At 37.7% G+C, this 13,736-nt stretch overlaps 1 protein-coding gene across 2 annotated transcripts in view; it reads right to left on the bottom strand.

Annotated features, from left to right (window-relative positions):
• Positions 1 to 1,827: 1,827 nt before the first annotated feature.
• MRPS31 (mitochondrial ribosomal protein S31) overlaps positions 1,828 to 13,736 on the bottom strand; it is a 32,040-nt gene continuing 20,131 nt past the window's right edge. For both annotated transcript variants that reach the window (XM_032403102.1, XM_032403103.1), the window contains 2 exons: positions 12,072 to 12,215; positions 1,828 to 2,225 (listed from right to left, as the gene is read on the bottom strand). In XM_032403102.1, the coding sequence (XP_032258993.1) occupies positions 1,996 to 2,225; positions 12,072 to 12,215 (374 nt within the window). In that variant the 3' untranslated portion in view covers positions 1,828 to 1,995. The remainder of the gene's footprint in view (positions 2,226 to 12,071; positions 12,216 to 13,736) is intronic.

Here is a 13,736-nt window from a genome sequence, read left to right as displayed (position 1 = left end):
AGCCAACTACTTTTATCTGACAAATGTATTTAACCCTCATTTTTTTTAATTTTCTTTTTTTTTAAGATTTTATTTATTTATTTGAGAGAGAGAGAAAAAAAAACAGCATGAGAGGGGAGAGGGTCAGAGAAGCAGTCTCCCCACCGAGCCAGAGGCCTGATGTGGGACTCGATCCCAGGACTCCAGGATCATGACCAGAGCTGAAGGCAGTTGCTTAACCGACTGAGCCACCCAGGTGCCCCACCCTCATTTTTTTTTTAAAGATTTTATTTGAGAGACAGAGCGAGAGAGCGAGCGTGCATGAGTGGGGGCAGGGAGGGGCAGAGGGAGAGGGAGAATTATGGGATCGAGTCCCACAAATGTTATATTTTTTAAAAAAATTTTTTTAAGTGCTTCTCAATGCCCAACATGGGGCTTGAACTCATGACTCTGAGATGAAGAGTTAATGCTCTACCAACTGAGCCAGCCAGGTGCCTAACAAATGTTACCTTCTTGTATCAATCTTTACCTCTCTTCCATATTTCTCTTTTCTTCTCTGCACTACATACGGATTAAGTAGGGTTCACACTAGGCATTTTTTTTTTAAGTAGGTTCAACACTCTGGACCCTGAGATCAAGACCTGAGCTTAGATCAAGAGTTGGATGCTTAATTGACTGAGCCACCCAAGTGCCCCTACATGGATTTCTTTAGATCTACTTTTGTGTCTAATCTGTTGTTACACTCCCTAAATTTTTTTCCCAAAATCTAGTCACTTTTATTGTCTCCTGCTCTATATTTTACTCTATCTTAAATATAGTTCAAAGTATATGATAAGCCCAATATTTATTTGAGGGGGGGATCTCAAGCAGGCTCCACACTCAGGGCAGAGCCAGACACGGGGCTTGATCTCACGACCCCGAGATGATGACCTGAGCTGAAATCAAGACTCGGATGCTTAACTGACTGAACCACCCAGATGCCCCAAGCCCAATATTTAAAGGTTTTACGAGTCTGCTCCTGTCCAATCACACTGTTTTATTTCCTCATGTGTTTTGTAATTTGAATTCTGAGTTGATGGTAGGTTCCTTCATATGATTTTCATTTGCTTATGCCAGGGGCCTAAAAAACTACTAGCCTACGGCCGCTGTAAACTAAATTCCTGTTCTGAGTTTTTTAGAATCTTCATTCCGTTGAGTTGTATGAATTCGAGTCACATTGCTAAGCACCATAATAGAAAATAAATAGTTCTAACTTTGGCATGAAGACCTAAAGGACTAGAGGGGTTAGAATAAGCTGCTTCTTTCTTTTTTTTAAAGATTTTATTTATTTATTTGACAGAGAGAGACACAGCGAGAGAGGGAACACAAGCAGGGGGAGTGGGAGAGACAGAAGCAGGCTTCCCGCCGAGCAGGGAGCCCGATGCAGGGCTCGATCCCAGGACCCCGGGATCATGACCTGAGCCGAAGGCAGACGCTTAACGATTGAGCCACCCAGGAGCCCCTAAGCTGCTTATTTCTACAAGGTTACTCCTTGTTGGTGACCCAGACTTAGACAAGGGTAGTTAATTTAGGGTGAAATATATAAAGGTATATAAATATGTATATATACAAATATATAAAAATATATGTGTATAATATAGTCAGTGCATATAAACCTGTCTATAAATCATCTCAACTGTTACAGCACTCTGATGTCATCAGATATGTGGCTGATAATTATATTTCAAAGTACAGTCACTGAAAAGAAAAAGATTAGAGTAAGTTGTCTTAAACTTATTACTAACTCTAAAATATTCTTCTTGTTAAGAATTACTAGTTGCATCTGTGAATGTTGACAACTTTTCTCCATGCAAGAATATTCTTCAGTTACCATTATATACTTTTAAGCAATTTAACATTTATACCATTCAAATCAGATGTAATAATTAACACAACATAGGAAAACTTCTAATAAAATTATTTTATTTAGTTATAATATCCATCACCAACAGCTTGAAATAAAAATTTTCATGGTCTTCAATTGAACTGTATGCCACTTTCTTTTAGAATGTCTTGTTTTTCATTAAAATAATTTCTAAACCACTCTATGTGTTCAATCTTCTGTTTAACACTCAGGTATGGGTTTTTGGAAAGGCCACAGGTCACCAGCTCCATGAAGTGGCGAATGGGTCCTTGTTTTGGAAAATCTTTCAGGTGTTTATCCAGAAATACATGTTCATGAAATTCTGAACCATCATCATCAAAACCTAGGAAATGAGATAAAATACATTACAATTTTGATGTAAAACCTCTATTGTAAAATTAACATTAATGAGTATTACAGTTAAAGCCATGAACTTTGGAGTTAGATCTAGGTTTGTCCGCCAATTTACTAATTGTCTGGGCAAATTAATTAACCTGAGCATCAGGTATAAAATGAGGCTTCCTGGGGTTTCTGTAAAGATTACAAAGACACAAAACTTATAAAACTCTTATAATGCTTAGCACATTATAAATGTTCAAAGTGTAGCAGCAGTTACTGCTAATGAAAACTTCAATTCTAAAGCAACCACTAAGAAAACTATACAAACTACACTAAAAAAAATTATATAAATAAAACAAAATAGAATCTTAAAACATGTTCAAGCAGCCCACAGGAAGCCAAAGGGGAAAAAAAAGGAATGAGAAATGGAGAAAATGAACAGAAAACAAGTAATAAAATAGGTGATTTAAGTCCTAATAAATCAGTAATTGCTTCAAATGTAAATGGTCTAAATATACCAATCAAAAGACAGAGATTGCAGAGTGAATATAAAAACATGCATCCAACTATATGCTTTCTATATGAAACTCACTTCAAACACAACATAGGAAGGTTGAAAATAAAAGGATGGAGAAAAATATATCTTGTTAACATTAATTAAAAAAAAAGAAAGCATGAGTGGCTATATGATTATCAAACAAAACAGACCTCAGAGCAAAAAAAAATTACTAGGGAGAAAGAAAAACATTACATAATAAAAGGGTCAATCCACTAAGAAGACATAGTGATGTGAATTACGTATGCACCGAGCAACAGAGTTTCTAAATACGTGAAGAAAAAAATGATAGAAATAAAAAAGAAACAGAAAAACCCACAATTATAGTGGGGATTTCAACAGTCCATTGTCAGCAATTTCAAGAACTACCAGGTGGAAAATTAGCCAAGATAAAGAAGAACTGAACAATATCAACAAACATTATCAAACTGACGTCTACAGAACACTCCACCAAACTATTTCAGAATACAAATTCTTTTCAAGCATTCATGGAACATTCACCTAGCTGGACCACATCCTGGGTCACAAACTGCAACACATTTAAAATAACTGGAGTAACACATAGTACATTCTCAGACCATAATGGAATCAAACTAGAAATCAGTAACAGAAAGACAATAGGAAACAGTTAAAATTAAACAATATACTTTAAAAACACTCAGAATTGCCATGAAAATGAAAACACAACAAATCAAAATTCGTGGCTAAAGCAGTGCTAAGAGGGATACATACAGTACTAAATGAATACATAAGAGGAAAAGTCTCAAATCAATAATCTAATTCCCACCTCAAGAACCTAGCAAAAGAGCAAAATAATCCCAAAGGAAGCAAAGGAAGGAAATAATAAAGATAACATCCAAAGTCAGTAAAATTGAAAATAGAAAAATAGAGAAAAATCAATGAAACCAATACTAGTTCTTTAAAAAAAAAAAAATCAGTGAAATCAATAAATCTCTATTAAGTCTGATAAAGAAAAAAGGAGAAGAATGAAACAGGAATGAAAAGGGGGTTATCGCTATAAATCCTGAAACCATCAGAGGCATCATAAGGGAATACCACAAACAACTATACACTAAAATACTCAACAACTTAAAAAAAAAAAAAGGACAACTTAAAGAAAATCCACTAAAGGACCAAAATTCAAATCAAAATAGGTAACTTGAATTGTCTCGTAACTATTAAAGAAAAGGAATTTGTAGTTTAAAAGGTCTCAAAAGAGAAATCCCTCAGCCCAGATGGCTTCACTTGAGAATTTTATTTAACACTGAAAGAAAACAAACACCAGCTTTACACAATCTCTTCTGGAAACTAGAACAAAGAACACTCCTAACTCATTTTATAAGGCCAGTATTACCTTGTTACCAAACCAGACAAAGACACAACCACAAAACAAATAAATTGAGAGAGAGAACTACAACCCATTATCTCTCATGAACTTAGAGGCAAAAACTTTAAACAAGATTAGCAAACAAACCCAACAATGTATAAAAAGATTTATATACCAAGATTAAGTGGGACTTAGACCAGGTGTGCAGGGATGGTGCAACATTTGAAAATCAATGTAATCCACCATATCAACAGGTTGAAGAAGAAAAGTCCTACGATATAACACCCATTTTTCTTTTTTAAGATTTTATTGATTTATTTGAGAGAGAGAGAGCACAAGAAGGGAGAGGGGCAGAGGGAGAAGGATTCCCAGATGAGCAGGGAGGCTGACTCGGGGTCCAGTCGTAGGACCCTGGGATCATGACCTGAGCCAAAAGCAGACACTTAACTGACTGAGCCACCCAGGCACCCCACAACACCCATTTTTGATAAAAATTCTCACCAAGTTAGAAAAAAAGAAAAACTACTTCAACCTCATAAAGAGCATCTACAAAAAATCTATAGCTAATATACTTCATGGTGAAAGACTGAAGGCTTTTTCCCTAAGTTCCTGAACAAGACAACAAAGTCAGCTTTTACTTACCACTTTTACTCAACACAGTACTAAAAATTTTAGCCACTGCAATGAGGGAGGAAGAAAATGCATACAGATGGCAAAGGAAGAAACAGAACTACCCCTATTTGTAGATGACATGTTTGTCTACATAGAAAATCCCAAAGAATCTACAAAAAAAAACCCCTCCTAGAACTAACTAGTCAGTTCAGTAAGGTTACATGATACAAGATCAACACACACACGCACACAAAAAATCACATTTCTAATTACATTTAAATTGGAAAACTCAACACACTAAGATATTCTCTCCAAACTGATCTATATGTTTAATGTACTTCCTATCAAAATCTCAGTAAAGTTTTGCCACCAACAAGTTCATTCTAAAATTTACATGGAAAGGCAAAAGTTGTAGAATATTACAACAATCTTGGAAGAGAAGAACAAAATGGGAGCAATAATGCTAAGATTTAGCTAAGAAATAGCTACACTCATCAAAAGTGTGGTATTGGCAGAGGGACAGACACATAGATTGATGGGACAAAAGGGAGGGCCCAGAAATAGACCGTTAGGGACCCCTCAAAATCGATAGGTTGAGGTCCTAACCCCAATGTGACTATATTTAGAGATAGGACCTTTAAGAAGGTAATTAAGGTTAAATGAAGTTGCAACAGTGGAGTCCTGATGGACTGGTGCCCTTATAAGAAGAGGAAGAAACACAAGGAGCACCCACAGAGAAAAGATCACATGAAGACACAACAAAAAGGCAAACATCTACAAACCACGAAGAGAGGCCTCAGGAAAAATAAAACCTGCTGGCACCTTGATCTTGGGCCTTCAAGCCTCCAGAACTGTCAGAAAATTAATCTGTTCAGGCCACCCAGTCTGTGGTTTTTTGTTATGGCAGCCCTAGCAGAGTAATACAGACCCACACAAATGTGCCCAATTTTTAAAAAATATTTTATTTCTTTGACAGAGACAGACAGACAGAGAGCACAAGCAGGCGGAGCGGCAGAGGGAGAGGCAGGCTCCCCACTGAGCAGGAAGCCCAATGTGGGGCTTGATCCCAGGATCCCGGGATCATGAGCCAAAGGCAGACACTCAACCGACTGAACCACCCAGGCGCCCCAAATGTGCCCAAACTTTTAAACAAAGGTGCAAAGACAATTCAATGAAGAAAGGATAGTCTTTCTGACAAATCACGCCAGAGCAAGTGGATATCTATTGACACACACACAGAAAGAACTTCAACCTAAACCTCATACCTCATATAAATTAACCCCAAATGGATCATGAATTTAAATGTAAAACTATAGGGGAGCCTCGGTGGCTCAGTCAGTTAAACGTGCTTGTGTCACACTCCCCCTGCTTGTGTTCCCTCTCTCGCTATGTCTCTGTCTGTCAAATAAATAAAATCTTTAAAAAAAAATTAAAGATTTAAAAAAAAATAAACGTAAAACTAGAGATTTTACAGAAAAAAACACAGCGGAGTGGCACTTGGCTGGCTCAGTCAGTAGAGCGTGGGACTCCTGATCTTGGGGTTATGAGTTCAAGCCCATGCTGGGTGTAGGGAATGCTTAAAAATAAAATCTTAAAAAAGAAAAAAACAGGAAAATATTCTAGTTCAAAGCTGGCAAAGAACCTGACACTAAAAGTACCATCCATAAAAGGAAAAACTGGACCCCATCAAAATTAAAAACTTTTGCTCTGTGAAAGACTCTTATGTTAAGAGGATGAAAAGACAAACTACAGACTGGGAGAAAATATCTGCAAACTAAATTTTTTTTTTTCTTTTTTTTTTAGAGAAAGAGAGCCGGGGAGGAGCACAGGGAGAGGGGGAGAGAATCTTAAGCAGGCTCCATGCCCAGCACAGAGCGCGACTTGGGGCTCGATCTCACAACCGAGATCAAGACCTGAGCCGCAACCAAGAGTCAGATACTTAACTGACTGAGCCACTCAGGCACCCCAATGCAAACCAAATACTCAGTAAAGGTCTAGTGTCTGGAATATATTTAAAAAAACTCTCAAAGCTCTACAGTAAGAAAACCAGAGAATCCAATTAGAGAATGGTCAAAAATAGCACGGAGGACCATAGGGGAAGGGAGGGAAACCTGAAGGGGGAGAAATCAGAGAGGGAGACGAACCATGAGAGACCATGGACCCCGGAAAACAAAGTGAGGATTTCAGAGGGGAGGGGGTAACAGGGTGATGGGTATTAGGGAGGGCACATGTGGTGAGCACTGCGTGTTATACCTCACTAACGAATCGTCCAACACGACATCAAAAACTAATGATGCTACACAGTGGCTAACTGAACATACTAAAAAAAAAGAGAGAATGGGCAAAAAAAGCAAGAACAGACATTTCATTGAAGAAGATATACAGATGGCAAACACACACAAGAAGAACAAGGTCAACCTCTCTAGCCATTAGGGAAATGCAGATTAAAACCACAATGAGCTATCAATACACATCTATCCGAATGTAAACACATCTAAAAGAAAAATAGTGACATCATCAAATGTTGGTGAGAACGAGAAGCTAGATGGTTCACACATTGCTGGTCGGAATATAAAATGGCACAGCCACTCTAGAAAACAGTTTGGAAGTTTCTTTGAAAAACTAAACATGCAGGGGATGCCTGGGTGGCTCAGCTGGTTAAGTGTCTCCGGACTTCAGCTCAGGTCATCATCTCAGGGTCCTGGGATCAAGCCCAACAGGCTCCCCCCAACCCACTCCGTTCCGTGGGGAGTCTGCTTCTCCCTTTCTCTCTCCCTCTGCCCCTCCCCCTGCTCATACATGCGCTCTCTCTTTCTCTCTCTCTCAAATGAATAAATAAAATCTTAAAAAAAACACTAAAACTAAACATGTAGGGCACCTGGTTGGCTCAGTTTAAAAAAAAAAAAACAAGAAACAAAAAAAAACAAAAACAAGCCACAAACATACTGATACATGCAACAACATGGGTAAATCTCCAGATAATTAATCAGGCTGAGTGAAAAAAAGTTAATTCCCAAAGCTTACACACTGTATGATTCTATTTGTATATACTTCTTGAAATGAAAAAATTAAGAAATGGTGACTGAATTTAGTGATTGCCAGGGATCCAGGACTAAGGGGAGGCAGTGGACAGCAAGCAGGTGTGGTCATAAAAGGGCTCTAAGAGGGCTCTTTGAGGTGATGGAACTGTGTATCTTGACTGTGGTGGTGGTCACGTGAGTCTACGCATGTGATAAAATTGCACAGAACTAAATACGTATGTATAAAGGAGTATGTGTAAAGCTGGTGACATGTGAACGTTTGAAGAACTGTATCAATGCCAATTGCCTGGCTGTAATATCGTACTCTGGTTTTGCAGGAAGCAACTATTGGGAGAAAATGGGTAGAAGCTATCCAGGGTATTTATTCTCTCTTCAATGGCATGTGAATCTATAATTATCTCAAAATAAAAGGCTTAAATGCTTTCTACTCATGCTTGCAGTTAGTTTATATTTACTGGAAGAGATTTTTGTAAAAATTTATTTGGACATTTAAAGATCTATACACTATTTTTATTAAAACTAAAGTAAATAAAATCAAGGTGGTAGATAGACAAATGGCCACATATCATATCACTCCTATGTTTCTAGACATGCCCCTTCACAATGTGATTTTGTCATTCTTCCCATAAATGGAGTCTGTTTCTCAGACCCTCGAATTCAGGGTTGGCCAAGTGACCTGCTTTGGTCAATGGGATATTACTCAGAACAGTGCAAACAAAGGCTGGAAAAGTACTTACACATCAATCCTTGCTCTTCCTTGCTGTTAGGAACTCTACTACAGTCATGTGAAGAAGCCCAAGCTAGTGTGTGAGATGATGAGTGACATATAACCCAGTTATCTCCATCTCCCCTGACAAGAGCCAGCACCCACAACCAGACATGTGAGACAAGCCACTCTAGAGGGAACCACCCTCCGCTAAGCTGCCAAAACCAACCAGAAAACCCATAAATTCAGGAGCAGTTATAACTTAGTTGTTGTCTTACTAAGTTTTGGGGGTAGCATGTTATGCATCAAAAACTGATACATTTCAAAACTTATTGCACTTACACTTTTTTGGTGGCATATATATGGCTAAAGAATATTCAAGAGCCAAGACTCTGTTAACTGGGTAGTGGTAAAAACATGATTAAATTTAAAGTCAAAGTCAAAGCTAAAATAAAACTTTTATCAATCCAATATATAATAACTACTGCAAAATCTAAGTGGGAATAATGCCACTTAACTGCTCTTATAATCTCTATGCTGGCAAAGCAAAACAGAAGGGACAAACCAGTTCTTAAAAAAAAAAAAAAAACTGGAAAAAAGCTACTTCATATTGGAAAATAATTTATATGTTTTATGTGTTAAAACAACAAACTAATTTTTTATATAAATGAAAAACATAACACTGGAAAGTAAAGTTGTCAACACAGGACACGTCATTTTGTCATTTTCAGTATTACGTTCAGAAACTGGCATGGCTCACCCCTAAAAATAAAACACCTTTCCCCAAAAGCATCAAAGTAAATCTTCATGAAGCTAACTATTAGTAGAGAGAGCATGACATTTTATTAATCTTAAAATTTAAAAATAAGAAATATAGAAGAATATTATTGAACTGTAAAGGTTCCAAATTCTAATGCCAGTCTCTTAAAGTATTCTGAAGTTCCTAAGTGTATATTGAGGAGAGTGATCAAAGTGAGAAAGTTTCCACAGTTCCTTTCCTGTTTTTCATTCAGATAACAATTGCCTCAAGGAGCTGGAAATGAGATACCTCCCTTTCCCACCCTGAAGCATCAATAATATGTACAGTGTATATGGAAACTTGTCACATTTATCTCCCTAACCTGACCAAAAGACATGGTTTTTTTCCCTTTCGTAAAAATTAAACTTTCTCAAAACCCAGGTCAAATTTAAGATAAATTTCTTTGGAGTTTGGACACTCAAGATTTTGATGAACTGAAGTGTTTTATTGTTGATGACAATGTTCACTAACCCTTACTTTTTGGTTACCCTATTTGGTGGTTCCTAGAAAATACATATCCTCACTAATAGTTAAGATTTCAGATCCTTGCAGCATAGTAAAACCCCCTCATATATATTGTTGTTATAGGAAGTAGGAACAGGGATGATGACGGCTGATGATGCTTTACTTGTATAACCTCACTTGTTTTTCAGAAGAATCCCATAAAATAAATCCTATATTCATCCCCATCATTTCATAGACAGGGGAAGTGAGGCTTAGTGAGATTAAGCATATAACTCATTCAAAACTTGAACCCCTAACCACTATTTCTCCTAAATAAAGTCACATGTTGGGGCACCTGGGTGGTTCAGTCGGTGAAGCGTCTGCCTTCGGCTCAGGTCATAATCCCGGAGTTCCGGGATCAAGCCCAGCATCGGGCTCCCTGCTCAGCAGGGAGTCTGCTTCTCCCTCTGCCCCTCACCCCGCTCATGCTCTCTCTCTCAAATAAATAAATAAAATCTTAAAAAAAAAAAAGTCACATGTTATTCTACCTTAATATTGGGTTTTAGAACCATGTTTTTAACTATGAGGACTTAGAACACTCAAGTTTCATCAAATAAGGAAATCTTTCCTTAATATTCTGTATTACACTGTATTCTGTTAACTTTTTCTCCTTTTAAAATTCTGTGTTCATACAGAGGGAAATGAACTAACATTTATTTACATGTATTATATGCCAAGAACTGTGCTGAGCAACTCACATAACTTTGTCTTAGTTCTTACATTCTTCCAATGAGGTATCTTTAATTTTATAGATGAGGAAACTCATCTGGTTTTTTAACCTCTAGAGGTTAGTTTCCTCAAAGGCAAATGGCTAATCACCAAGAGAGCTGGATCTGTACTCTGGTTTGCACAACTGAAAAGTCCTTGGGCTTTTTTTCCACCTTTCTCTGATACCTACCAGAGTATGGAAAGCATAATACTTTGAGAAATATACATGTTATGTAACAGATAAAACACAACAACACAGCATCCTTTATTACTGCATATACTGTACAAAAACACAAAATATTCAGATTTTATTAAAGGAATTATCAGTCTCTAAAGTTTTCCTATACAAAGTAATACTATATGAAGATATAAGACAAAATATTTCTGATATTTAAGCTTCCATTCCACCTATTAATCCAAAAAATGAAAGATTATAAAAAAATAAAATGTTACAGTGACATCATAATATTACAAAGGTTAAAATGTGGACTATATTTTTCTAAGACTTACTGAGGTGTTTACAATTCCTAGCTAACTGTACCATAAAAGTAAATGAATCTCCTCTAATTGAAAATACACCTGAAATGTTTAGCTAATGATAACATTAAAAAAAGCATAAAAATAAATAGCATAGTAGTACTGTTTTCCTTTTGAGTGAGGAAGAAGTGACATCTCCAGAATAATCTTCAGGAAAGTAGATAATAGCATCTAATAGTTCGAAGAACCTAGGTATGCAGCCGGAGGTCCAAAAAATTTTGAAGCCTTCTAACGTTTTTGCTTTGAATAGCTTTCAACTCCAAGAACCTTTCATCTCATTAATGCAATAGTTTTGTGAGTAAAAGATAACCAGCATAAAACTTTCAGAGTTGTAATGTTCTCCAAAATTGAAATATAATCTCATACCCAGGATTTAATATATGAGAAGATTTTCCAGGTAATCTGCTTAGCAATTAGTAACTATCATCATTTGCAGTCAACACTTTCATGTCACGTAGAAATTCATGATGCATTTCTGCCATATAACTTTACTTCCTTTTTAAATTTTTATTATTTTTAAGTAGACTCCATGCCCAGCGCAGAGCCCAACACGGGCCTGAACTCATGACCATGAGGTCAAGACCTGAGCTGAGATCAAGAGTTGGACACTTAGGGTTGCCTGAGTGGCTCAGTCGGTTAAGCGTCTGCCTTTGGCTCAGGTCATGATCTCAGGGTCCTGGGATCGAGCCCCACGGCAGGCTCCCTGTTCAGCGGGGAATCTGCTTCTCTCTCTCCCTCTGCCCCTCCCCTCCCACTCATGTTCTCTCTTAAATAAATAAGTAAAATCTTAAAAAAAAAAAAAAAAAAAGAGTTGGACACTTAACCAACAGAGCCCCCCAGGCGCCCCTAATTTTACTTCATTTTCCTTATCAAAAACCCAGAATTAAATGAAATCCTAACTTTTTTCAAAAAAAAAACACTGTCAAATTTCTTTTCAGACACCACCAAGATATTTATACCAAGTTTTGAAATTCATGTAAATATCTAGACTCTATGACTGAACACCCGCCAGATTTAATCTCCATACTGAATTTTATAAACCTCTGAAATTAAGACTTACCTGCTTCATTGTTAATTGGAAACTCCCACAGTTTCCCCTCTTTCGTCCACTGGATCATCTCTGCAAAGCCATTCTGAAGGGGCTGCTCATTCACTGCGGCTAACTGCTTAGCAAATTCCACTTCCCAAAGTGAAGGTGCTGTCTCTATGATAAAAACATTTCAAGTAATCACAAGTCAATGTATGTATCTTTATTTTCAAAAATTTTATCATCAACTCCAAATTGTTAATACATTTCAGGCCCTGAGGCTTATAAATAAACAGTATATAATGAAAGGTCGCTCTCTGAGAGCTAAAACTAAAGGAAGACGACATAAAAAGCCTACCATGACAATTACCGCAAGCCTTAGCTTTTGTTTTACTACACTGCTAGGCAAGCAACAAGTCTCACTGCCCCCTCTACTGGAAAGGAAAAAGGAATGTGTATTTTGTTTAAAAATGTTTTCATGAATGTGAATATTTATTTTATTGTTTTCTTTAAGATTTTATTTATTTGAGAGAGAACACAAGAGACAGCATGAGGGGGGAGAGAGGGGGAGGGGGAGAGGGAGAGAGAGAGAGCGCGTGCACACAAGTGGGGGAAGGGGCAGAGGGAGAAGCAGACTCCCCACTGAGCAGGGAGCCCATCGTGGGGCTCGATCCCAGGACTCCAAGACCACAACCCGAGCGGAAGGTAGACGTTCAACCGACTGAGCCACCCAGGCACCCCATGATTATTTTTCTTAAAGATTTATTTATTTGAGAGAGAGAGAGAGAGAGAGAGCTCACACAAGCAAAGAAAGGGGGGAGGGAGAGAATCTTAGCAGACTCCCCCCTGAGCACAGAGCCCACCAACACAGGGCTGGATCTCATGACCCTGAGAACATGACCTGAGCCAAAATCAAGAGTCAGACACTTAACCGACTGAGCCACCAAGGTGCCCCATGAAAGTGAATATTTTTTATATAACAGGTTACTTTGATATTTAAAGTCCAGCCTATTTATCTTTATTTTTAGTCTGTCAAGATAAGTCACAAAGTACTACTATTAAAGACCAGAGAAATTAACATAATGACAATTCTACTAATGGATATGGAGCACTTACTCTGTGCTAATGCTTTTTATGCATTAGTTCATTTCATCCTCACAACCAACTCTATGAGTAAGTTCATATTATAATGTTAGCTTATAACCACCATCATATCGCATTTCAATCATTTATTTGCTTTAGAAATTGAAGACATCTTTCAAGAATGAATCATATTTCGGGGCACCTGGGTAGCTCAGTCGTTAAGCATCTGCCTCCGGCTCAGGTCATGATCCCAGGGTCCTGGGATCGAGCCCCGCATCGGGCTTCCTGCTCGGCCGGGAGCCTGCTTCTCCCTCTCCCACTCCCCCTGCTTGTGTTCCCTCTCTCGCTGTGTCTCTCTCTGTCAAATAAAAAAAATCTTAAAAAAAAAAGAAGAATGAATCATATTTCCACCAGTCACTGCTGGTGGGAATGTAAAATGGTACAACCTCTTTCAAAAATAGTTTGGCAGTATACAACAATTTGACTCCTAGATATTTACCCAAAACAAAAAATATGTGCACACACAGACTTGTATGTTAAAGTTCATGTACGACCCTGCCTGACCACACACTGACTGACTGCTGCATATTAAGTATATTGGCCTAAAACATCTGA

Source organism: Phoca vitulina, unplaced genomic scaffold, assembly GCF_004348235.1.
Source record: "Phoca vitulina isolate PV1807 unplaced genomic scaffold, GSC_HSeal_1.0 scaffold5, whole genome shotgun sequence".
NCBI lineage: Eukaryota > Metazoa > Chordata > Mammalia > Carnivora > Phocidae > Phoca > Phoca vitulina.
Note: the sequence above shows the minus strand (reverse complement) of the source record. Positions and strands in the feature narration are given on the sequence as shown.